Source organism: Lissotriton helveticus, chromosome 1_1, assembly GCF_964261635.1.
Source record: "Lissotriton helveticus chromosome 1_1, aLisHel1.1, whole genome shotgun sequence".
In the NCBI taxonomy this organism is placed as follows: Eukaryota; Metazoa; Chordata; class Amphibia; order Caudata; family Salamandridae; genus Lissotriton; species Lissotriton helveticus.
This window is the reverse complement of record NC_136057.1, coordinates 445,695,235-445,722,694: the sequence shown is the minus strand read 5'-3', so window position 1 is coordinate 445,722,694 and position 27,460 is coordinate 445,695,235. Positions and strand designations below refer to the sequence as shown.

Below are 27,460 nucleotides of genomic sequence, written 5' to 3'. Positions count from 1 at the left end.
AGAAAATCCCCAGGCATCAGACTGGATCCGGAAAATTTTGCGTAGCAGTACCCCTGCGCGTCGGTATGCGTCGTATGCGGCTCCGCCTCAGTCGGCGCCGGGATGACATCGTCGGAGTACTTAGACGCCGCCCTCGCGCGCTGACGGCAGTTCTTATACACAGCTTTTCCGTGCCAGAAACGCAGAGCCATGATAAAAACCAACACTGGTGCCATAAAAACTAGGGCCCTGAAAGGGGATGACCTTAACCCTAGATATCGGTTCGCAGAACGGGGAGGATGGGTGGGGCGGTAAAGAATCTAATACTAACTACTGTTTCTTACAGATATATCGTTGCCGAAGGTAAGTAACTTGTGCATCTGAAAGAAACAGGTTAGTATTAGATTCCTTACCTTAGAATAGATACCCCAGCAATACCAACCCCGGTGGTGGGTCTGCGAACCAATGATCACACCAGAAAGTCCTGGCCGAAAAAGCCATCTTTCCGGACTTGGCCGTCCAGGCAGTAGTGTCTTGCGAACGTGTGCAGCGAGGTCCACCTAGCTGCCTGACAGATGTCCTGCAAGGGGACTCCCCGACCCAGGGCAGGAGTAGCCGCGGTGGCCCGAGTGGAATGGGCACGTAGCCCCACAGGAGGCTCTTTTTTAGCTAGAGAGTAACAAGCCTTTGTAGGAAGATGGATATCTGACTATATGGTTACCCCAACTTTTTGCCTAGTGTTTAGCTGGTTTTTTACTTAGTTGGCCTGGGATCCTGCTATTCAGGGCCCCAGGCTATCTGCTCTCTCTGTAAAATGGACTCCATGTACTTTAGGTACATACCTAATTGGGATTGGGTCACCTTTGTGAGCCCCTGTATAGTGTACCATAGGTACCCGAGGCATAGGTGCATCCAAGGCCTACCAGGGGCTGCAGCATGTATTATGCCACCCCTGGCTGGCCATCCAAACTGACACCACAGGCTGATCACTCAGCTTGGGCAAGGTGGTGTAATCACCCCTTGCTTAGATATAGTATACCTATATCTAACCTTATATATAGACACATATGTACCTGTAAGTCACTCCTATGGCAGGCCTTAACAATCCTTGAGGCAGAGTGGTTGGTTTTATGTGAGATGGTGCTCTAGCATGAGCTGAGCCTGTCTGCAGCTTTCGGAACCATGTCCTTATAGCTGTTCTATGATATAGCCATACCATATACTCTTAAGTGCATTATAATCCTCGCGGTTAATGCTAACTTAGGTTTGGCTTTATCAAAACATGTCGTGTAAGGTGTCATACGCTTTGAAATACTACCCCCACCCCCCACCAGTTCTGGCGGCGGGGGTCGCATTCCACCCTTCTAGAGGGAGAAGACATGCAGTTACTGCTTTACCCGGTTAAAGTTAAACAGAGCCTCAGCATCACAAAATGAATGCTGCTGCCACAGACACGAGTCTGACCTCCTGCTGCTGGACGAAACTCCGGCAGGGGAGGCCTGGACAATAGGTTTCCTGCCTTGAGAGGTGCTAGTACTTCCCCAGACAGACTTTTAGTGTATTGGGGCAGGGAGGGCTGAGAAATGAGACACTGCCTGGGGCACACAAGGTGCTCCATGAGTAGCCCGGCCCAGCTCTGGCGCGAAACTGGACAAAGGGAAAGGGGTGTAACCAACCCCTTCCCAGGTTCCACCCACAGGAGGGACCTAGCAGGTAGTCCAGCCCCTTAGTTTAGTATAAAGTTAGGAGCTGAGTCTGGAGACTATAGGTTTATCCTGGAAAGAAACTCTGAAACGAAACTTTTGGACCTTCGACGTTCCGTATCGACTGGAAGACTGAAGACATCTCCCTTGTGGTCAAGGAGTGACCACCCTATGCAAACAGGCACCAACAGTAACTTGCCGGTTTGCTTTGTCGACGTTCCAGCCGGAACCCAAAGACTTTGCGATGCAGGAACTGGACTCCCAGACTTCTCTGACTCCGACCCACATCCACAGCAAAGCTGAGACCTGTGGATGACACGAGAGACGTGGGACCGGACATCCTGGACGACCTGCTTTTTGCTACCTGTGCAGCTCCTGAGGTACCCTCGAAGTTGTGCATTGGGGTTTGAGAAGCCCCAGACCCGAGCAGCATTTGCACCAAAGCTCAGCCATCCACACTCTGCGAGTGCCGCGTGGGGCCTGCGCCTGCATTTCAGCTCGACGCATCTTCGCGGATGTTAGCCCGTTGGCTAGTTAGCCCTCTGAAGACATCTTTGTAAAACTACACCGCTTGCCTGGTTGCTCCAGGCTTGCTCCAGCTTCCATGCGAAGGAGAAGCTCCTCAGACCTTGCTGGTCTGAACCAAAGCGAATATTCCCATCCTGCGTGGTTTGCATTTGCCAAGGTTTGTTGGGTCCAATCCAGATACCGACACCGCCAACAGCTAGATCTGTCGTGGGACAGCTTGACTCCAGCTCCTGGTTGTCGTCGACGCCTCCTGGTCCTCGTGGCTGCAGAGACAAGCTTCACCTCTTCACCTGATTGCATCTCGACATTGCCTGGTTCCTTCCTGGTCACTGGCTAGTGACCCAGGCTCTGTCCCCTCTGCTTTCAGGTTATTCTCGACTTGGATCCACCCTTGGATCCACCCGGACACTTTTCTCCTGGTCGCCTGCAGCACTTTCTTGCAGCTCTCCATAGAAAATAGCGACGAAACCCGACACGAAAGAACACCTATACACCCGGCTTCCCAGGGTGAGGTAACTAGAGTACTCCGGTGCTCCCGTGGGTCTCAACTATCCAAGTGTCATAGTTTAACAGGGTTTTCCCGTAGTCCACCCGGAAGTGTCCAAAATCTACTACTTTGTAACTTTTACGTTCCCATTGAAACTCTATGGTAACTCGCATGTGTGTTTAGACACTGCACACGCATCCTGTGGGTCTCCTACTTCCATTCCTTTGGTTGATCAGTGTAGCCCCAGCGATTTCCTAGGCCCTAGACCTACTCAACTTTCCTGAAGTGGTTCCTATACCACTTCTTTAGTATATGGTTCGTGAGGCCCCTGGGGCAGAATTGTATTTGTGCAACTTATAGTATGCTTATTGAGTAACTTGTGCTGTATCTCGAACTCTGACCTCATAAAGAGTGCAGAGGGGTTGTGTTAGTAATAAATACATATATATTTGATATATACCTTGGTGGTGTCCTTTCATTTGGTATTCAAGGGATTATATAAGGTAAAACATCTGGCTTCACATGCTCTCTGAAGTTTTAGCCTAAGACTGCTTTGTCCATGCTACCACTAGGATAGCTGGTCTATAAGGTTGAGTTTACAACCATCACCATAAGGGCTGTTTGGACTGGTGCAAGGTGTCGACTAGAATAGTGGACATCATATACCAGGCCAACTACTCACAGCCTTGATGCACAACACGACCCATCGATAAATGGCCCGTTTGTACACCGCCCCACCCTTCTTAGCGCCCACGTAACCAACAAAGAGTTGGTCATCCACCCGGAACTGCTGTGTGCGATCCAATAATATGAGAGGGCACGTTTTGGGTCCAGACAGTGGAGCCTCTCTTCCTCTTTCGAGGGATGCGGAGGCGGAAAGAAGGTGGGCAAGGTGATGGACTGCCCGATGTGGAAGGCTGTAACTACCTTGGGCAGGAAAGAGGGTTGCGTCAACAACACAACTTTGTCCGGATGGACAGAAAGGAAGGGAGGTTGAGAAGAAAGAGCCTGGAGCTCACTCACTCTCCTGGCAGAGGTGATGGCAACCAGGAATGCAGTCTTAAGAGTAAGGAGACGAAGAGGACAGCTTTGAAGTGGCTCGAAGGGAGCGCACATCATAACAAGGTTCAAGTCCCACTGAGGCATCACGAAAGGAACAGGAGGAAACATATGAGTGATGCCCTTCAAAAATCAATTTACAACTGGGGACTTGAACAAAGAGGGCTGATCAGGGAGCCTTAAGAAGGCGGAAATGGCAGAGAGGTAGCCCTTTAGAGTGCCCCGAGCAGAGCCCTGCTGGGCAAGAGAAAGAAGAAAGAGGAGAACCTCCGAAAGAGGGGCAGAAAGGGGATCCACAGCCTTTGCTTTGCACCATGCCACAAATTTGTTCCACCTGCAGGCGTATACCGATTTTGTGGAGGGACGCCTGGATGCCAGAATCACATTACAGAATTCAGGAGGCAAGTCAAATGGCCTCAACTTCCGCCGCTCAATCTCCACGCATGTAAGTGGAGACTGGACAGGTTCGGGTGGAGGACCGTCCCCTGCTGCTGCGACAGAAGGTCCTCCTGAAGAGGCAGACGAATCGGGGGATCGACTGACATGCTGAGTAGCCTGGGATACCAGTATCTTCGTGCCCAGTCCGGAGCCACAAGGATGACTTGGGCCCGGCCGCGCCTGATCTTCTTCAGCACTCTGGGCAGAAGTGGTATAGGTGGAAAGGCGTACAACAGACCGCAACTCCACTCACTACGAAAAGCGTCTCCGAGCGAGTGTCGCCTTGGAAATTCCAACGCGCAGAACTGATGACATTGCGCATTCTCTTCTGTGGCGAATAGATCTAACCAAGGCTCTCCCCAAAGAGGCCTTGCGCCATGTCTGAGTTCAGATGCCATTCATGATCCATCATGCACCGACGGCTGAGTTTGTCCGCCCTGGCGTTCAGGGAACCTGCCAGGTTTTGAACCACCAGGGTCATGCCCTGATGTTTCAGCCACTGCCAGAGGCGCAGAGCCTCCTGGCAAAGGGTCCACGGGCCCACCCCGCCCTGTTTGTTGCAGTACCACATGGCGGTGGTGTTGTCCGTGAACACCTGCACTACACTCCCCCGGACAGAGAGGAGGAATGCCTTCAGTGCAAGCCGGATCGCCCGTAGCTCCAGAAGGTTGATGTGGAGCCGGGACTCCGCTGGAGACCAGAGGCCTCTGATCTCCGCCTCTCCCATGTGGCACCCCCCCCCCCCAGCCCTGGAGGGACGCGTCCATCACAACTACGTGCTCCGGTTGGGGTAGGGAGAGGGATCTGCCGCTGACCCAATCGCGGTCCGTGAGCCACCTCTGCAACTGTCTTGCAGTGCCCTCCGAGATCAAGACATGGTCGGACAAGTTGCCCTGATGCTGGGCCCACTGAAACTTCAGGTCTCACTGCAGAACCCACATCTGCCACCTGGCGTGATGCACCAGAAGGATGCAGGAGGCCATCAGCCCCAGAAGCCGCAGCGTCAACCTGACCGAAAGATCGGAATCAGAGCCTAAATATCCCGAACCCGCTGTTCGGGAGGATAAACCCGAAACTGCGCCTAGTCTAGAACTGCTTCGATGACGAGGAGCTTCTGAGAGGGACACAGGTGCGACTTCGGCACAATGATGGAGAACCCCAGCAGGTGCAGGAGTTTGGCCGTAGTCTGGAGGTGGCTGACGACTGTCTGGGGCGAGCCTGCCGTCAACAACCAGTCATCGAGGTAGGGGAAGACTGAAACCCCTAACCTGCGCAGATGAGCTGCGACCACCGCCATCACTTTCGTGAACACATGTGGGGTGCTGGTAGGGCCGAAGGGGAGCACGTTAAACTGAAAGTGCTCGTGGCCTACCGTGAACCGCAGGTAACGCCGGTGGGCCGGCAGGATGGGGATGTGGAAATAGGCGTCCTGCAAGTCCCATGCTACCATCCAGTCTCCTGGGTCTAGGGCGGCTATGACCTGAGCCAAAGTCAGCATCTTGAAATTCTCCTTTCGGGGGAAGCCGTTGACGTTCCGAAGGTCCAAGATAGGGAGTAGGCCCCCTTTGCCCTTCTTGGGTACCAGAAAGTAGTGGGAGTAACAACCACACCCTACTTCTGGCCTAGGAACGCGCTCGATGCCCCCCTTGGCCAAGAGGGCCATACCTTTCTCTTGCAGAAGTTGCAAGTGATCCCCCGACACGCGGTGGTACTGCGGTGGCATGGCTGGAGGGGTCGCCTCGAAGCGGAGGGAGTAGCCCCTTCGGACGATTTGCAGCACCCACCTGTCTGATGTGGTGGAGCGCCAGTGGAGGAGGTGTGGATTGCGAACCCTGCCCCCCACTGGCGTCAAATGTGCCTGAAAGCTCGGACTAGGAAGGCTTTGAGGCAGATGCTGCGGGGGTGGATGTAGACTGGTCGCTCAATTGTCCCCTGTTACCGCCGCGACGGTAACCATGTCCGCCACTGCGCTGAATGTTAGTCTGCGGCCCGTGGCTGCCCGCTGGGCAGAAGATTGCTGGCGTGGGGCCGACAGGCCCAAGGACTTGGCCTTAGCCCTGGAGTCCTTAAAGCGTTCCAGCGCATGATCTGCTTTGCCACCGAAGAGGTGGCTGCCATCAAACGGCATGTCCATAAGGGTGCTTTGGACATCGGCCGAAAAGTTGGCGGACCTCAGCAGGGGTGGCGGCGAACCGCCACAGATGTTGAAATTGCTCTTCCTGGCGAGTCCGTGATATCCAGTCCACATCTGACAGAGTACCGCGCTGCGTCCCTTCCCTCCGCAAGGGCTTGAGCGAGATTCGCCCGGGCTCCCTCCAGGCACTCAGGCAGCACGGCCGAAACCGTATCCCACAGAGTGTGGGTGTAACGGCCCAAGAGGCACGCGGTGTTGACTGACCGCAACCCCAAACTAAGGGAGGAGAACATCTTCTTTCCGAACTGTTCATACCTCTTGGATTCCCGATCTGGTGGTGCCGTCGGGAATGTGGATTGTGAGGTAGAGGCCTGGATAACCAGACTCTCGGGGTGGGGTGGGTGGACAAGAAACTAGGGTCGCCCGGAGCTGGGCGGTGGCACCTAGCAACGTTCCTATCTACAAGAGGGCCTGTAGTGGGCCTGAACCAAGGTTCCAACAGGACGCCTCATTAAACGGCAGAAGAGGCTCTGGGGAGCTTACCTGCGGTTTAAGGACCTCTGTGAGGATGTTGGACCTCACTGTTGCGACGGGGAGCTCAAGAGCCAAGTCCTTGGCTGCCTTCATCAGCCCAACACTATAAGCTGCCCCCTACTCCGTAGCCACGGTAGGAGGGGAGACAAAACCAGTGTCTGGGGAGGTATCCAGGCTACTGGCTTCCCCTAGTTCCTGTGCCCAGTCCTCATATGACTGGCACTCAAATGCCAGGGGGTCTTCAGACCCCCCCCCAGTCTCCCATGTCCACAATGTCCTGAAATTCAGGGATAAAGGATTTACCCAGATCCTCGAAGAATTGCTCTCCGGACCGAGGTTTGGACCAGGGACGGCAGCGTCCGAAGACGGCGCCGGGGGTGACACCCTAGGGGTCGACGCCGGTGTGGTTGTAAGGTCGACCAACGGCGACCAGGATCCGGAACCGGATCCAGTGGGGCCTTGCGGTGCCGGGGCCGAAGCACCCAACGGCGCCAGTGCCGAAGCACCCTGCCCACTTGGGCTCCCAGTCGGGTCCGCTGGGCCCGAAGGCGCCACGGAACCCGACGGAGGAGAAACCGACCTCATGGCCATGAGGAAGGCATCGATCTCCTCCGGCGTCGCGTTCTGCCCAGGGACCTGCAGGTATGGAGCAGGCCGCGACGCCTACGGCTCCGGCGGAGCCGCGTGGGTGGTGTCACTCGAACCCCCGGCCGCGTCCCGTGAGCGTCGGGGGGAGTTAGAAGAGCGATGTCGCCTCTTCGACTTCTTGTGCCTCTTACTTGAGGACTTGGAGCCCGACGAGTGGTGTCGACTCGCCGAGCTGTGATGACTCCAGTCCCTCGACCTCCTTCCGGACCGGGACCTCGAGCGGCGCGGGGCCGACTGCCGGAGCTCAAAGCGCTTGCTGGACCGCTCCCGCCTAGCCTTCGACGTCAAGGCCCGGCAGTCGGGTCACGACTTGTCATCGTGGTCGGGCCCCAGGCAATGGAGGCACCGGCGGTGGGGATCGGTAACCGACATCAGTCGGTTGCAGTCGGCACAGGGCTTGAACCCGGGCATCCCTACCGGCACCGATGGAGTCGTAGACTCAGAACGGATCCAAAAAGGATCTAAAAAGCTTAGTCAAAAAGTGACTAAAGGGTACCACTTCCTCCAGACCTGCGCTTGCTAGCGCAGAAAAAAGAAGAACTGAAGTCAGCTCGCGAGGGCGGCGTCTAAGTACTCCGACGACGTCATCCTGGCGCCAACCACGCCGACGACGGACGCGGAGCCGCAGACGACGCCTACCGATGCGCAGGGGTACTGCTACGCAAACTTTTCCAGATCCAGTCTAACGCCTGGGGATATTCTAAGGTAAGGAATCTAATACTAACCTGTTTCTTTCAGATTTGCTGTAAGTAGAACATTGCTAAATGGACGATTGATTTCAAGTGTCAAGATCTCTTGCACTCTAACATTGCTGGATTACAGAGAAAATTCTTGAAGTCAGATGATATTGGGATCGACCTTTTCATTTCTTGTAAGTTCTTTCTGAACTCTAAAGACTGGGTTACAATATCTGCACTCTTATGACTAGAGTTGTATGTTCTCCTAAGAGGTCCTGTAAAGAAACAGGCATATTCTTGAAAGGGCAACGCATATGTTTTTACATACTAATGAATGTAATGCAGGGCTCGAAAAATCCAGTACCATGGAAAATCCCCTCTACCCAACTACAACCTACTTGACCCCTGTCTCTGAAAACAAGATTTAAAGGCATCTTTATTGCTCATTCCCTTTGTGAGCAATAAAAATGCCTTTAAATCGTGTTATCTTGTCACTTTTGCTCTGTTTTCAAAGACAGATGACAAAAGTTAGTTTTATATATTCCTACTCCCCAGAGAGGGCAAGTAGGACCTAAAAATAGCTCGTCCTCATCCATTCTCCCTCCCAAATGCGAGCGGGTGAGTGGATTTGTCGAGCCCTGTAATGTACAGGTTCTACAGAAAAAGTGAGTACAGTGACATAGTTTCAGATTTCTGGAGTTGCCAGTTATCTATTGAAGTAAAGAGTTGTTTACACAAAGATTCCTTTAAAGTTATATATATTCATCTATTACACTTAGCATTTCCAATAACACAACAACATGCAGCCCCTTGACCACAAAAGTGACGAGGCAGAGTGTAGTGTCCTGGGTCTGTTATTTCTTTATTGCAATCCTTTTTTCTTGGGTTTACCACATGCCACCATATTTATGTTTAGAAAGTCATTGATGAGGGTGGGGTGCGACGGGGAAAAGAGCACTGCTCCAATTATATCCTGTGCACAAGGTGAATGTAGCCTGATTGCCCACACCTTTATAAAGATCCTTAGGTGGATTTTAGCCCAAAAGGCAGGCCGCAAAATTGAGTGTGGAGATCTCCTTTTCAAAACCGGAGAAAACAAAAATGTCTGAGATAGACGGGGAGCTGAAGGTAAGCCTCTTCCAAATCAGTAGCGGTCATGAAATTGTTAGGCAAAAAGAAAAGAAAAAGGGGGGGGGGAGATGGTATGATTCTCTGAAGAATAGCCATCTTGAAACTGCTCTATCACCAGCTAGATGTTCATCCAGAAGCACACCACCAACTTCCCCACAAAGAACCTATGGGAGTACACTCACAGTCTCTTAGTGAATGTGGTGAGAGAAAAAATGGCATTCTTCACTAGCAACCAGCAAGACTGACATGTGACTTAGCCCTCCCTACTCTCTACTCAGGGATCATCTAAGTCACTCACATATGCATTAAAAATTTCTATCACACATCCATGGAAGTGTGAAGAAGATGGCCACCCCTCTCTGGAGGCATAATCAGGAGTGCAGCAGAGATTAGTGAAAAGGCACTGAAAAGTGAATGCCTACAACCCACTGATAAGACTGTACTTTGAAACAGTTTCAAAACTTGTCAAAGCTATCCTGGTGGTACAATCTCACTTACAGGAATAATTTGAAGATCTGAGGCCCGATGTAGGTAATTCTTATTTACCACTTCTGAAATACCGAATTTTACCGATTCGGTATTTAAGAAGTGGTAAATATGAAGGGGGAGATGTAGGTATTTCCAGATGTGTAAATACCGAATCTTTAAGATTTGGTATTTACCGAATCTGTAAATACCTAATCGGTATTTCCTATTGATTCCTATGGGCCTTGAAGCCCATAGGAATCAATGGGCAATACCGATTCTGTAATTACAGAATCGGTAAATACCGAATTTTGCAAGGGTGCAGGGGGTGTCACTTTGACACCCTCTGGCACCCCAAAAATAGGCATGTGCGCCATGTGGCACACAGACATGCCCTAAGGGCATGTCTGTCTGTCACATGGCTAGGTGTGTATGCACACATGTGCATGCACACCTGAATTCGGTATTTTAACACCCAATTGGATTGGGTGTTAAAATACCGAATCTGAAAGGCCTGCGGCACTCAAAGATGTGCTACCTACATATGCTTTTACAGACTCGGTATTTTTACCGTGTCTGTATTTACCGATTCGGTAATTTTACCGAATCTGTAAATACAGATTCAGTAAAATACCGATTCTGTAAAGCATGCTCCTACATCTCAAAATCCAATTACCGGTCGGTAACGGCCGAATTCGGCCATTACCGACCGGTAATTGGCCACCTACATCTGGCCCCGGATGCATTAAGTCATTCAAAGACAGTAAAAAATATGTTGTGCCCTGGCAAACAAACATGATGATATTGCTTTTCTGGATCTCATTCACCTTCCAATCACAGGACCAGTCTTGTCAGCTGGCCAATACAGAACATAAAGTCCACCAAGAAGTTTGCCCCAGAACTGTGATGACAGCTTTACCACAAACTAAGTAGGTGGCATAAGTGCCGGCCACAAGAGGGAGATTTTAGGCACTCCGTGCCTGACATATGGGACAACTACTTGGCGATTCACAGTTCCATTGTGAGACATCTGCAGGGATCATGACTGAAAAACCCACAATGTTAGTTTATATGGGATACATTTTGAGCGCTCAACTCCCTTTTCAGGGAATAAAGATGGGATATGGGCCTGAGGGTAGCTGTCTTGTACAAATCATGGCATTCATACAGAAGAAGATTCTTGACTACAGGATGTATGGGAGCTTGAATGCGTGTGGCTTATCAAACTGGGGTAACAGGCCCTTATGGAAGCTGGTTTCGGGGTCAAAGTTTAGAAGCGCCCAATGTGTACTTTGTAAAATAATGAATCCCAGTGTCCAAACCTCTGCTCAGCAGCCCACGGCTTCAGCAACTACATGTTGGTGTGACAAATACCAAGGCTGCATAGCACTGAATTCACCTTATGCCCTTTAATCCACTACTAGATACTCCCTGCCCCTTTATCTCACTCTTGCAGGATCCTGCTGGCTCTTCATTACGTTTTTTCTGTCTTTCTATTGATTTCTAGATGTGTCTTGTTTGTTTTTCCCTCTCTTGCTCTTGGTAAATGTTTGAAGAGGAAAAATAAGGGCTGGTCCCAAAAAAGAGTGCCAGTGGCCCCCACCGGCAACCACCGGCTCGAATTAAGTGCTGTAACCCCATGTTTCTTCCGGAGATAAGATAACAGCAAGGGACGGGCATCATGAACTTTCCTCTTGGGTCGGAGTACCAGGGGTTCACCGTCAGCAGCCTCATCTGTATCATACTCAAGTGATGCCTGTGGTGAACTACCATCTTAAAGCTTTTGCCTCCACGGGTTGAGATACCCTTTAATTCATGTGGGAATAAGCCATTCTTGACAGGTAGCCAGCTGACCCACACTGAAGGCAGGATTCGTAGAGAGAGATTGTCTTCCCTTCCAGTTGCCAAGATAATGTGTTTGAATCACAATGCAGCAAGTGATCCAGTGCAGCACTGGAAAAGACTGATTAGAGTTTGGATACATTGTATCATTGCAATGTGGCATTCTTAGAGCTCAAAGTTCCTCATGTCAGTAAGAACTGAGATGAGGATGTGTACAAGGTAATGATTCTGAAAATTAAATGGATCATTATGAAAAGCTTACACGCCTAATATGTATGGAGTGCTTGCCCTTCTAGTTAAACACGCCATATGAAACGGGTATCAAACAACTAGTTGATATTTATTGTAGGTTCAGGACAATAAATGAATGCTTTGAATACATTTAGTACAATGTATGTGGGGGCCATAAGCACACTTAATCTGAAAAATAGTGAATTACATTAGAATGATTATTTTCAAAGGTATATAACGAAATAATATTAGGTAAATCCAAGCTTATGAAATTGTGAATATAGTACCATGTAGCAGTGGGTTAGATGCTTCTTCTTTATTATTTCTAGTTCACTCTGTGAGTATTTAAGGCGTGTCTGGTTTCCTTGAGCCTGGGTCTGCAACTGCTTCAAGTCAGTCTCTTTTCGTTTTATTTTCATCAATTCCTAAAATGTTTGAAAATTAAATTATATGCAAAGCTTAACTAATACAAATGCATACATCAAGACACTACTGTAGACATATTCAATTACTGGTAACCATCTATCACTTTATTAATGAAATAAAGTACCTAATGGAGAACTTTAAAGCAACGAGAGAGGGACAAGGAAAGACACCTTAAAAATAATACAATGACATATGCTTTTCGGGGAAGCCAGTGAACTGCATGGCAAGGAAGATTCTTAGAGGCAGAATACATAAACTGCTCGGATTTTGCTATTTTCTAGTCAGTTCTACCTAAAACACTGAAATGCAAGTAAGTATAATAATAGCATACAGCAAGGGGTGAGCCAGAGCAATGCCCCGCAAAGAGACACAGACTTCGCCAGAAGTGACATAGAGGTTCCTTTAAGGTGCCACACACACTGGTGAAGTCAGCTGTGCCTCACATTCCTCCCGAACAGAGGCCCGAAGAAAAATAAGACATTATAAGTAAACTGGATTTCACGAACAGACATATCTGTTCTCAGAAAGAAGAGCGGTGGAAGAAACAAGGGCAATCTCATGAAGATAGTTTTCATTAAACATTTTTTTTTACCATAGGTAACTTTGTCCCCAGAAATGGTCAAGAAAAGAGGAGAGTCTGAAGACTACAATCGACCATAGCATTATGTCAAGAATGGCTAAAGAACAGCCTCCCCACAAAGAAAGCCTAATTTGCCACATCTAAAGTTAGATAATCATGCTCGGTAAAGGTGAGGCCTTTGGATAAGATCCACTTTTTTTGAGCTGCAACACAGACCTAATTTTATTTCAAGAATAGTTTTCCCAGCAATGGATGTTCCATTTGTGAACTTTTACGAATGCCAGCAAATGTAATGAAGGACGTCTGTGAGGCACAACAGAGCATAAACCCTGTAATTGCCTGAGTGAAATGCCAAAACTGCAATCTCTGCCAAAATTCAGCCAATGAGTGCTGAGAAAGTAAGCAGTTTGTTGCCCAGTGACAGGTTAACGCTACCAAGATCAGAGAGCACATCGGTTCTCATAGAATTTTTACAAGAACCGTCAGAATTTCCGCATTTCAAGAAAACCCTGAAGACATGGCTTTTTTCCAGCTAGTATTCCCTCGTTCCTAACTTTGACAGGCAGGTAGATGTAGTTCAATCATCTTCAAGGTCCAGAGGTGATTATTTGCTGCATTCGCTTACCTCGGCAGTACAGCGCTATTGGGGGGTGGGTCTGTCGGAACCGCGGACTTCAACGGTATGCCAGTATGTGGTATTGGTGGCGGGAACTGTTAGAGCTATTACATGCCTTTACAGACGCATGATGACAGAGGCTCTGGAGCCATTGAGTGCGTTGCGAGGGAAGTGTGAAATGGACCTTGGCAGGGAAATCCCAGAAAAAACGTGGGCTCAATTGGTCAGAAGGGCTTGGAAGATCACAAGGAATGCTAGATTTCAATTGGTACATTTCTATGTCCTTCACAGGGAGTACCTGACGCCGGCCAGGCTTAATTAATATTTCAGTGTAGCGTCCGCTCAATGCAGACTGGAGGGAGCTGACTTCCAACATATGATGCGGGGTTGTATGACTTTAGGTACATGCTGGAAAGAGGTGCTGGAACTACTGTGCAATATAACTGATCGTAAGATAGAACTGGACTAGGGCGCTTGTTTGTTGCATTGGTTCCCGCATACAGCTAAAATGAAAGTGACAAGTAAATGTATGGATCTGGGTCTCGTATTAGCCAAGAGGGAAATAACTATGCATTGGAAGTCAGCGAGGGGGCCGGGTGTGGAGAAATGGAGGGCGGAACTGCTTAAGTGGGCTCGGAGTGAAGGTACGCTTAGGCTGCAGCAGGCCCTACGTGCTAATAACTACAAGGCACAGGAGACAGCAAGGGCGTTGGAGGCCTTAGTTGCAATATTACAGGCTCCAGAGCCGGGTTCAGAGGAGGGGTTGGATTTGGAGGACCGACAGGAACCAGTTGGCACTCTAGCACAGGGAGAATGACCCAGTGTGCGATCAATGGGATAAATGGAGATCTTTCAGGTGTATTTCAGCCCTGTACTGTGCTACTGTTGTTCATGATTCCTATTGTATTGGATTCTGATACACCCTAATTGTTTAGTGACTATACTCTTGAGGCACACCGGTGGATGGAGGGAGTGGGGGGACACCACGAGAAGCGAATTGTAATTTAGCAACTGTCACTAATCCTCTTGTTACTGTAATGATTCTCGAAGATGTTGGGTGTTTGAAAATCAATAAAACATATTAAAAAAAAGATCTCCAAGGTCCAGCCCTGATAAGGCTCGTTATTAAGCAGCTAAGCACCTTATAAACACTGAGGGGCCGATTTCGATGTCGGACGGACTCAGGTCCGTCCGACATCGGTCAGGAACAGTAGCCCACCAACCTGCTGTTGTGTGAAAAACTGCCATTGTACTCCCTCGGTCGTAAAGAGGCGACCGGGGAGTACTGAAGGATTTCCGGATGGCAGACGCGCTCTCCGACCCCATCGTAGGCCATCCGGAAATCTGAGTCAGATTCCATTCCGACCGGCACTGACCAATCCGGTCGGAATGGCTCTGAACGTGGTTCGGAGCCCTTCCGACCCGAATCGGAATCAGCCCCTATATCTTAACATAACAATCAGAGGGTACAGGGCAAACATTTACAGGAACACTCCTGTTCAATCAAAGTTAAGTTGGATACCCTAGAAAGCAATACTCCCAATCCCATTCAAGAAGTAAAATGGTCACACTTAGAATTACCTTGAGTTAAAAAGACTTCTATCAGTGGATGGGAACGGGCCTTGAGGAACAAGATGAGAATTCCCTCCTGAATTGTCCACTTGTGCAACGAGTAAAGATGGCTGCTTAGGCTGCCAATCTGCTGCTGTTGATCCATGCAATGCAGTGGACCAGCAACAACACAACTTTTTGCAGTGCTCCCTACAGAGAGCAACTGCCAAATCCTGCTCCTGCAATGACTTTTCTGATGTAGAAGATGACTGTGGTGCAGCCTGAGCGGAAGAACACCACCATTGATTGCAAAACTGGTAGAAAAGCCTTTAACGCCAATAAGTTTGCCTTGAGCTCCAATAACAGACACAAGAGTCAGAGGTTAACACAAGTTGTGCCTGGGCAGGCAGAGCATGCATTCCACCAGGAGACTGGGAGCATATGCCCACTCTTTCAAAGGTGGAACAAAGCATACAAGCAGATGAATAAGCTATAAATTATATTCTCAAAGCTAGGCCTGGGCGGTGAACTTAGCTCCGTTCGCAGAGTTTTCTGAACTCCCCGGAGCTCACGGAGTGCAGAAAACTCTGCTTCGCAATGTGCAGCGGAGTTTTTTTTCCCGCTCGTGATCGCGAACAGTAAGTTCCTGAGCGCGAGCTGCCGCTCGGGTAGAATTTCTACCCGAGCAGCAGAAATAACAGCACAAACTGCAGTTCGCACTGCACTCCGCCACTCGCTGAGTTTTTTTGTAACTTCGAGGAGTTCCGCAGAGCAAAACTCTGCGAACTATGCCCAGGCCTATTCAAAGCTGGTCCCAGTATGCGGGTACACGGAGTTGAGGGTAACATGCCTATCATGGGGTCGTATCTATATGCAGGTCGTATAAAGTTCCTGAATCCTCTGCACCAACCAAGATATCATGCCTCTCCCTTGAACTAAAGTTAACCCAAAGCATGAATGATACCTGGAATCCTATCTGGAAGAGGAAAGGCCTTTGCCAAGTTGGAGCTTACATCCACCCCTATGAACTGAATAATTATGGATGAATTTGATGTGGTCCTCTGAGAATCCAAGTCTATACAGAATCTCTAGTAGTAGGTTAAAGTGGTCTCGGAACCCCTGCTCTCCTCTGGCACGAATGAATCAATTTTCCAGGTAAGGGTAAAAGTGTACTTTCTGTTTTTGATGAAATGTCAGCACTTCACCAGGGTCTTGAAAAAGACCCAAGAGGTGGTACTGAGACCAAATTGCAGTGTTCGGTACTGGTATTGGTGATTTCCCAAAGTAATCCTGAGGTACTTCCTCAGCTCCTTCTGGTGAGTAACCCAAAGAATATTCAGTGGTTGCTTGGAAAATCTGCCTATACCAGAGCACTTTGAATTTCTGCAGCAGGAGGAACTTGTTTAAGATAATAAACCTCTACATTGTGACAAACTAGTAATGTTAATGTTAACTGGATTTGTAAAGCGCAGCTGCTACCCGAAGGTGTCCTGGCGCTAAGGTGAGGTCCAACCCGTGGAATACATAAGTGGATGTGGCTGGTTTGTTGTTAAAGAGCCAAGTTTTAAGGGACTTCCTGAAGGCCAACAGATTAGTCGTGCTTCTTAAATGTAGAGGAAGCCTGTTCCATGCCTTAGCTGCATTGGTGATGAAACGTCTACCCCCCATTTCGATTTTTTTATTCGTGGTGTTGTTACAAGCTCGGCATCTGAAGACCGGAGTGTTCTTTTAGGTATATACCAGCGGTATTGTTGCCTTAGAAAGTCTGACCCAGATCCCTGCAGGGCAGTGAACACCAAGAAGAGTGCCTTAAATTGGGTGCGCTTTTTGACTGGTAACCAGTGGAGTTTTTTTTATAGATGGGGAGATAGATGCATACTGTAAGGAGTCTGGCCGCAGTGTTCTGCAACATTTGCAGTTTATGCATGGAGCCTTCTTGCAACTTGAGGTATAGACCATTGCAATAGTCCAGCCTGGACAATACCAGGGCTGAAACTACTATTTGTTGTGCAACTTTCGGAAGTAGGGGCATTATTTTCCTACAAGTTCTGAGAATGAGTGAAGTGGTTGAAGTCACTGCGTTAATCTGATCTTTAAAGCTTAAAGTGTCATCGATCCAAATTCCAAGGTTCTTCACCTTCTTGGTGGGGGGTGGTAATGGGCCAAGGGCAGATGGCCAGCAGTTTGGGGTCCAAAAGGAGGGGTTTTTACCAAAAAGCACCACCTTCGTTTTGCTGGAGTTGAGCTTTAAGCAGTTCCGTGCCATCCAATCACTCACTGTATACATACGGTTCTGAAGCCTAGAGGCAGTATCACCTTGTTTATCAGGTCGAATATTGACCACAATTTGGGTATCGTCAGCGTATGAAGTGAGATTAAACCCAAAAGTCTCAATAAGCGGTGCTAGCGAGGAAACATAAATATTAAAAAGTGTGGGGCTCAGGGAGGATCCCTGTGGAACTCCACAGGGTAGGGAGAAAGCTTCTGCCTCAAACTTATCTAGTTTGACCGTTTGAGTTCGGTCTGAAAGAAAGGATTTGAGGTGAGCTTGTGCAGTTTGTTTGACACCAATTTCTTCCAGCAGGGTGTGGTGGACAGTATCAAATGCCGCCGAGAGGTCCAGCATGTTCAGGGCGGCACTTCCTCCCTGATCAAGAATGGCCCTAATCTCTTCGATGGATTTGATGAGTGCCGTTTCCGTACTATGCCCTTCTCTAAACCCGTATTGGGTGGGGTCAAGAGTCTTGGAACGTTGAGGAATTGGTTGAGCTGGGCATTCATGTTTTTTTCAATAATCTTCGCTGGAAGGGGCAATCTGGAGATGGGTCTAAAATTGTTTGGATCCTAGGCGTCTAAGTTGTTTTTTATTAAAAGTGTAAGGATGGAGGCCTGTTTCCAATCCTCTGTGAAGTATCCGTGCTTATACATAGCACTAAAAATAGATGTGAGTTTACCTGCGACTGTCATAGCTGCGAGTTTTACAGTTTCGATAGGGCAAGAATCGAAAGGGGAACCTGACTTCACCTGGGTAAGGATTTTAAAGGTGTCTTCATCTGTGAGGGGATTAAAAAAATTAAAAGCTGTGTTATTTTTAGAGTCTTTTGTTACAGTGGCGGGTGTGGAAGATAAGTTGCTATTTGACATGTTTGAGAAGGCTGAGAAGATGGCATTAACTTTATCAAAAAAGAACTTTGCTATGTTGTTACACAGGTCTTGACTTGGGTGGGTGGGAGCAGTGACGGGATGAGCTAGGGATTTGACAATTTTGAACAGAGTTTTAGGCTGGTTTTTCGCCTCCTGAATTTTTTTTGTAAAATATTTTTGTTTAGTGCTGTGAAGTAGCTGTTTATACTGGGCAAGACCCTGTTTATATGCTTTTTTCTTTTCTTCATTATATTCCTTCCTCCAGCATCTTTCCTGATGCTTGCAAACAAACGTTTGGTCCTTGAGTTCACAGGAGTACCAGGGAGCTGAAGGGCGCTGTCTGTGGATGCATACCTTTTTCACGGGGGCTAATTTGTTTCCTGCTTTTGTTAGCCAATTAGTATAGCAATTGGTTGCCTGGTCAAGGTTTGTAGGGAGCGGAAAATCGTTAGAAGCAAGAATTTTTTTAGATCTTCGGCCTTAATGTTCTTCCATGTCCTTGTTTTGAGGTAGATTTTGGAGGGTTTGGGGTCTGAGAGGCAGGATGAGGTGAGTTTGAAAAGAACAGCCGAGTGGTCGGGCCATATAAGGGGGCAGAGGCCTGTGAAAGATATCTGAGGATGTTTAGAGATGATGCCGTCCAAGGTATGCCCTGCTTGGTGCGTGGGTCCTGTGATTAGCTGTTCTAGATTCTTTGGTTTTTCTAGATTCTCTGATGACATAAGGTCTAGCAAACTAGCTGTATCTACATCTGAGATTGATTCCAAGTGGAAATTGAAATCACCTAGAATGGTATATGCAGTGGAGTTTAGTCCTATTTCTAATAGGGTACCAGCTTGTTCAATGAAGCGATTCCTCTGCCCAGGGGGTCTGTAGATAAGTGAGCCTCTAAAAGATTCGTGGTGAGAGAGGTATATACAAAAATCTAACGCTTCGCATTCCTCATTTTTCAATGGCTGAAAGGATGAGATGATGGAGTTATGGTGTATCACTGCAAGGCCACCCCCTCGTTTGAGTGGTCTGTTTAGCGAGAAGCAGAGATGGTCAGATGGTGTCGCTTTCACTAAGTTTGGGCCTGAGGCATCATCAGTCCAGGTCTCTGTAATGAAGGCAATCAATATCCCCTCGTCTTCAAGAAAGGAGGCACATTCTGTGCTGTGCTTAACCAGGGATCTTGCATTAATAGGGGCGCGAGTCCACGCGGTATTTAGGGAGATTTTACAGCTCCTACTCAGTTTTTCCCTATATGCCGCTACTGGTTGACCGATAATATCTGGTAGAGAGATATTACAAACAGGGCAAAGCTTGCTGGTTTGATGGGGTTTGCCATCCGGAAGAAGTTTGTGGCAGTTTTGGGCCATCTTGGACCCCTTTAGGGCTAGAAGCTCGGCGCTCGAGTAGGTGAAAGAATTGGTATTACCTGATGCAGTTTGGGCAGGGGGCTGGCGCTGAGCTAGCGCGGACGGGCGCAGACGGGCTTGCCTTTGGCGCGCCCGCTGCGCGTGTCCACTGGGCATCCGCGACTGTATCTGATTAAGTACCGGCAGGGTCTCAACAGCTAGACCGCTGACCGGAATCCTCCCAAGATGGTGGTGGTCCCGCGTTTTAACTCTGGGCCAATTTAAAACTGTGGACTGTCAGCCGATAGATCCACGTAGTGCAAAATCGCTATTAAAATCACCCCAGCAACTCTCAAGCCCCGTAAAAAACACCCAAATCGTATTCATCACAGGTTTAGAAAGATGCCCCAGATCGGATTTAAAAGCAGCAGATGCAGTCTTGCTAACACACAAATAGCAGCAAAAGTTAAAACAAAGTCTTGTCTCTCCTTGCTGTGCTCTCCCTTACAAGGAAACAGTGTGATTAGTATTCCAGCCCCGATTCTGGAGAAGGAAGCTGGAACACTACTCACACACTGTTTTCTCTCTAGCAGACAACAATGGGATGCCCACTAGGTCAAAGGTGGTCTGGATCTGGGGGCCAAAACAGCAGTAAAGCACAGATTTTCCCCAGCATTTAGAGGACACGTGTATGTGATAACCAGAGTGCAGATTTAGTAGTGAAGGGACAGCCTTGCCTCGACTGGGGTGAGTCTGCCTTCTCTGATAGTGCAAGAGAGGGCGGAATGGTTCTCAGGAAAATCATTGGGGCATTTAAGCCTTGGCGAAGTTTATAGGGAGCTGGTGTGTCCTTCTCCCTCAAGAGTATCTTCTTGAATTCCTGCTCTCAGAGAAAGAGGAAGTTCCACCCGGGGGTATCACCTGAACCCCAGAATCACTGAACTCCAACCCCAGAATCACTGAAAGGCCTTTACCAGTTGATAATGAATAGACCTGCCCACTGCAGCTTGGATGGCACTCGGTAATTGTTTGAGTGAAAGAACAAGTACTTCCCTTTAAGAGGAGACACTTCACTTTATCCTGGGCTTTGTTGCTATTGGTTAAGAGAACTTGAGCCATGACTGGTGATGCAATGGTTCGTACATAGATATTGTGTCAAAAATAGATAACAAAAATATAATTTTCCTTTGCATATAAAGGTAAAGACAAATATATAAAAAAAATATTGTTTCACACTAATATTGTTAAAAAAGACAAATATATTGATTTTTAGAGAAATATATAGGTTAAAATAGTACATATTAAATATTTTATTATATAACAGCTATATTGTAAAATACATACATTTAAGTAACATTTTAAACTATATATATTCACTTACATAAACATACACATACATATGTTTGTATACTATATATACACATATATATATAACAGAACACTAGTAAAATATATATTTTAAATTAATATTACATTTTGTATGTTTTTAAAAACGTACCAATATAAAAAGAATATATAATATTATATTTAAAACATAATAATTAACAAATTAAACCAAAATATACATTAACCAAAAATATTCTAAACATATATAACACATTATATATACAAATAATATAAAAAATTATATACATCAAACAAATAATAATATTACATATATTTAAACAATATTTAAAAAGTAGTAACATCTGTGAAAAATAGATCTACTATTCCCGACTACAAGGTATACAACAGTAGGGAAACCGTTGGACTCCAGAGGGGTGAAACGTACTATTCCCACTCCAGATTGTCAACAGTAGGGAAAGCATTGGACACAGGAAGGGTAAAAGGTACTACTCCCACTCCAATCTGTGCAACAGTAGGGAAAGCGTTGGATCCCGGAAGGGTCAAATTTACTATTCTCACTCCAGTCTATGCAACAGTAGGGAAAGCATTGCAAACTAGGAATAAAATTAACCATTTCGACTCTAGTCTGTGCAATAGTAAGGAAAGCGAACACGACATGGGTAAAAATGTACTATTCCTACTCTACTCTGTGCAGCAGAGAGAGTAGTTCACTTCAAATAAATAACATATTTTAGCAACTCTATTAATTAACCAAAAATATAAAATTCTTAATATAAAAATGATATGTCTACATTTAAAAAATAAACAAATTACATAATTACATGTTTTAATAATCATCATTAATCAAAACAAATATTATCAATGTAATTAAAATGCCACACTATAGGGCCTATTATGATGGCGTGCCGATCACCAAGCGATCAGCATGCCATAACTCTCCGCCTGACCGCCATTTACCCCCGCATTATTACCATGGCGGGGGTACCGCGTCGGACGGAAAGATTGTCCGCCACTTTTCCGCCGGCAGGCAATCGTCATGACTGCCTGCCAGGCGGAAAAGGCCCACAATATGGTGGCGGTGCCTGCAAGGCACCGCCATCGATATTATGATGTGTGCGGTGTGCATGCCTTTCCATGGCGGAGACTCCGCCATAGAAAGGCATGCGGAGAATGACATTGGGGGGCCCCCTTCATTGCCCTACACAAGGTGGAAGGTACCGCGAGGTGCCTGTCATTGCAATGCACAACATGCACCTTTAACATTGCACCGCCCGCCGCAATGTTAAAGGCAAGAATGCGCCCGCCAGTGAGGAGGGCGCATCCTAATTTGCCTCTGGGATCACCGCACCTCTGGCGGTCGGTCCAATTTTCCATTACGGTGGTGGGCGGACAAAGTCTGCCCGCCATTGTAAAGGGGCCCTAAATTCCCACACACATAACAGCCAACAAGTGAAATGTAATTGAAATAAAAACGTATAGCACAGTTAACATATTAAGTAATAAATAATTCTAGAATAACAAATTAACAAATAATGTTTCATGTATTACTTAAATAACTTCCCACCCTATTCTCTTACAAAACACAAAAAACACACCTAAATATAAATATATAAAATAAATAATTTACAAAATAATCAAAATTAAAATTAATAATTAATTACTAATTATGAATTAATTAACTTCCCACCCTATTCTCCATAAAAAGCTAAACAACCCACACCTAAAATGTAAATAAAAAAATATAATTACACTATTTACAGAATTGATTATCAATTAAACAATTAATAAACTAGTAATTAGTCATCAATATAATATTGCTTAAATAACTTCTCACCTTGTACCCCTATAACCCGCACCAAAAATATAACTTGAAAAAATATAATTACACAATTTACATAATTATCATTTAAATAATTAATAATAAACGATTAATTAAATATAATGAATTAACTTACCGCCCTTTACCCCCTACAAATCCAACAACCCACACCTAAAATATATCTTAAAAAATGTAATTACACAATTTACATAAATATCAATCTTAGATTAATGTGGCAAGGTGAAGTGCTAGCCCAAACCCGGAGTATTCCCTGCTTAATCTCAACTGGTATGGTGCTCCAAGGGGAAGAGAGCAGCCACAAGCACTCTCAACTCAATGAGGACACACCAATAACTTTAGATAAGTGCAACCCCTGGCTACAGAGGTTATTTGAGTGACTACACAAAGTTAAGAGCATCAAATGAAATGTGAAGAAGAAAAAAAAACGAAGAACAAAGAAACCCTGTTTGGACTCATATACTATTATTTTTAAATAGATTGATTGCTCAGGGGTTGCACTAACCTACCTAATTATCAAATTCACCAATTAATAATAAATCACCTGAAATAGAACTTAATAAATATATTAATTACACAATTTGCATCGTTATCTGAATAATCTTCACAAAAAAAATATTTATTACTTATAATTAACTTCCCACCCTGTACACCTACAAACCTCACAATCAGTTACAACACAATAATTTACAATTAACATTTAAAGTTAAAAATTACAAACTATATTTAAAAACATAAACAGCAATTATACAAACAATAACACATTTCGAAATATTAACTAAAATACATAGATAATTAAAAAATGATATTTTTTGCAACTATATTTTTGTAAACTATATTAAAACATATTTTTGACAACAATATTATTTACCTCAAAAAATGATTTTTTGTAAACAATATTTCTGAATCATAATATTTTCGTTTCATAATATTAAAAACTCGATATTTGCTGCTCCGACTACCGACCAATCTCCCTGATAAATACTGAACTTAAAATCTTCGCCACAGTGATCGCCCAGAGGCTCAGACCCCTTCTTTCCGACCTGGCCCACCCAGACCAGTGTGGGTTCATGCCTGCCAGGGGTACCCGCCATTGCATCCGCCGCCTCCATCTGGCGTTGGCCCATCGACACCGAATATCCCCGTACCTGGCGCTTCTCCTGGTGGACTATGAGAAGGCTTTTGATACGGTGGATTGGGGGTACCTGGTGGCAGTTCTGGAACGCATGGGTTTCGGCCTTCCCTTCCGCCGCCTGATTCAAACCCTTTACCACCGCCCCAGCGCTCGTGTCCTGGTCAATGGAGCACTCTCTGAACCGTTCCCGATTCGGAGAGGCACCCGGCAGGGCTGTCCCCTCTCCCCACTCCTGTTGGCCCTGGCGATGGAGCCTCTGGCGGCCCTGATCCGGCAGGACTCCCTCATCCGGGGCATGGGATTGGAGCCAGGTGGACAAGATCGTCTTGTACGCGGATGATGTTCTGTTGTATGTTGTACTTGGCTGACCCAGAGCACTCCGGCCCCAGGGCCTTACGGGCTCTCTCCGACTTTGAGCAGGCCTCGGGCCTCCGTCTTAACCCGTCTAAATCTACCTTAGCCCCTCTTCACCCTTCCCGGGAATGCTTCGATTGGCAGGCTGTGATCCCCCTTCGGAGGCAGTCATTCAAGTATCTGGGGGTGTGGGTGACCCTTCTGCCGGAGTTGGAAATGGGCCCTTAACATTACCCCATTGGTCAACCGAATGAAAGCGGACCTCAGGAATTGGCAGTCTCTCCCCCTTAATCCATATGTCCTTGCCCCATTGCCGGATTCCCCCCTTCGACGGTGGTAGGGGAGTCACCAACCCTCATTTTTATTATCTGGCCACCAAGCTTATAGTGATCCATGACTGTTTCGCGGGTGGCTGATCCGACCCAGCGTATCGGGTTGAACTCACAACCCTAGACTTCCCGCAGATTCTAAGCTTTCTATACGGCTCCCCGGTGCCACATTTCTTGCCCTCCCTCACCAGGTCGGTCCTTATGGCCTGGCGCGCTGCCCTCCGCTTGGTGTCCTGGGTCAGGAAGTTGACTACGCAGACGCCACTTTGGCACGGCAATTGGTTGAGCGAGGTCTCCTTCCGGGAGGGCTTCCGCCGGTGGGACTTGGTGGGGATCACTTTACTCGGGGATGTGCGGGTGGGGGATCACATGTGCTCCTTTTCTGATCTCCAACACAGACACACTCTCCTACACTCCCAACTTTACAAATACTTCCAACTTCGACACGCCCTCCTCATGCACCTTCCAGCGCCCACCCCCCTCCCTGAATTCAGCCCCTTAGAAGCGCAGGTCATGATGGGAAACTTGGGGAGAGGGGGGGGTGTCCCGAATATACCGCGCCCTGGTAAATAATTGCCCCGCATCTCTGGATCGGCTCCGGGAGCGATGGGAGGGTCCATTGGACGACGCGGATTAGCGCGACGCCCTTATGGCGCCTAAAACCCTAACAACATCTTCCAAATTACTATTGGTCATGCTTTACTTACTCCATGCGTCCTACCTCACCCCTGCGCGTCTTTTCCGCGCTGGCCGACTTCTACCACATGGTATGGGCATGCCCGGCCTTGAACTTGTTATGGGGGGGGGGTGAGCAGGAGCTTAAGCAGGTCCTGGGTTGGGAGGTTCCGCACGTCCCGAAACATTTACGCCTGGGGGTGTTTAATGGCTTGGAGGGCTCCCGGGCTGATAAGCGCTTCCTAGGAACAGCACTAGCTGTGGCGAAACGTGACATAGCGGCTAGATGGGCGCAAGCCGTGGCGCCAACATTGCAGAAATGGCGGAGGGGTGTGGACTGGTGTGGGGTGCAGGTGGAGTCCCTTTTTGAGACTCGGGAATGTCCAGAGATTTTTAACAAAGTGTGGGGCAAGTAGTTTGGCATGCTCCCGCCCTGAGGGGCCCCGTTCTGCTTCATTGGCCTGCTGTAAGGGGGCTATCTTTCACCTCAAAAGTGCCTTATGTGATTTGTGTTGTCCTCGAGGGAGGGCAAGGGGGGGGGGGGTCATCTGTGACATGTGACTCGCTACCAATGAATTTTGTTTGTGCTAAAAGTTTGAATACAAATTTGATTATCAAAAAAAAAACTCGATATTTGTGTTCCGCAATATTTTTCCCAAATAGCGGTGCAAGGCCAGTCTACGTGTAAGAAATCAGCAACATATCTGAGGTTTGAGGAAAATCGTAACAGATGGTGGACCTGCCTTTGGCGGATGGGGAGCCATGAGCAGCAGGCCATTTGGGGTCAAAGGTCGGAATTCCAGGTCATAACAGCTAGCCGCAATATTTAACCATCATGAAGGCTTTACAAAGCAGCATGGCAACTTTCCATGCTGTATTGGATTTCTACTTCTTAGTTCATCCACGACTTCCTGTACCCCATATTTGGTATTTTTCCCCTGTATTGTTCCTCTGGTATCCTGTCCTCTTTGCCTGCTATGCAGACCTTGCTATTTAGATTCTGTATTGGCTTTGTTGTATTCATGTGTGTTTCTGTTTCCCCCGTTACTGCTCAGAGGAACACTGATCTTTGAACTTTCACTCTCATTTGGCTTGGATTCACATCTTTCCGAAGCCAGTGAGTATACCTGGTGACTACTGACTTACTAAGAATATCTTGTGCTTTTCATCAGTAATAAAACTTGGTTTCGTACTTTCCATGATTGATGGATCATTGTATTATCTGACAGTTTCTGTGAACACTTGTGCTGAACCAGTGACGTTAACACCTGAGAGAACCGTGCTAAGGAAGACCTGAGAGTGCTGTGATTGTGTGTTTGTGCCACAATTGCTCTCTCTCTTGCTCAAATCCATTCCCTTTCCTTTTAGCATTTGGCTTTGACTTGGAGGTCCTCCTTGGTACAGACGGAGCCACATTCTGGGGAGTGGGCAGGATAGTTAACAAAACTCGTCAAATAACATTTGCAAAACTGTACGAAAGTGCCCTTTAGGACATAGTCACCCCCACGTTTTTCCCTAGTATTGATGCTTTTAAACTATAAGTGCACTGGGTCCCTGCTAACCAGGTCTGGAGAGCCAGTGCTCTTTCCCTTAAAACAGGCAAAATACTCAATTTTAACCCAATTGGCTGCTAGCCTCTTCCAGCTGGCTACCACAGACGAGTTTCTGACCCCTTGCTCAGGAGATCAAACACTCTCAGAAGTCCGGAACAATGCCTGCCCCAGAAGAAGGTTATAACACCTTCTCCAGCAGGATGGCTAGTAAGTTAGCATACCAAAGCCAGAGGCTTCAAAGCTCCTGCCGCTTTTGATATGCACACACAGCTTCCCTTAGACCTAGAGAATGCCACCCCCTGCCCTGGGGTCCATTTGACACCAGAGCAGGCGTAAAAACTAGCTAGTCGGTAGGAGTGTGGCACTATCAGGCATGGCACCCCCAAAGTGGGCCATATGAAGTGGACATTCGAAGAAGGGTTTCACCACCTTCCTTTTGGTGAAACTAGGAACTCTGGGTCAGGTTTAAGCCCAAGCTCCACAGAAAATGGTCATATAGGACCATTGGCTAATACCTTACACTCCCCTTAAAGTCAGTATTTAGGTGACCCCTTGACACCAGGAACTCCGATTCGTCTACTGGGAACCAAAGAAAAGATAAAGAAGAGCAGCCACAGCGAGAACAGAGGATTTTACAACGACTTGGCGCCAAACACTACCTTGCTGCTGGAACCTCAACAATTTCACCGACCTGACTCATCCTGAAGCTGTCCATCC

General features: G+C 47.2%; 1 protein-coding gene across 3 annotated transcripts in view; it reads right to left on the bottom strand.

Moving 5' to 3' along the window:
- SMC1B (structural maintenance of chromosomes 1B) overlaps positions 1–27,460 on the bottom strand; it is a 2,760,606-nt gene that overhangs the window by 1,122,568 nt on the left and 1,610,578 nt on the right. For all 3 annotated transcript variants that reach the window (XM_078673832.1, XM_078673834.1, XM_078673833.1), the window contains one exon: positions 12,144–12,281. In XM_078673832.1, coding sequence (XP_078529958.1) covers positions 12,144–12,281 — 138 coding nt within the window. The remainder of the gene's footprint in view (positions 1–12,143; positions 12,282–27,460) is intronic.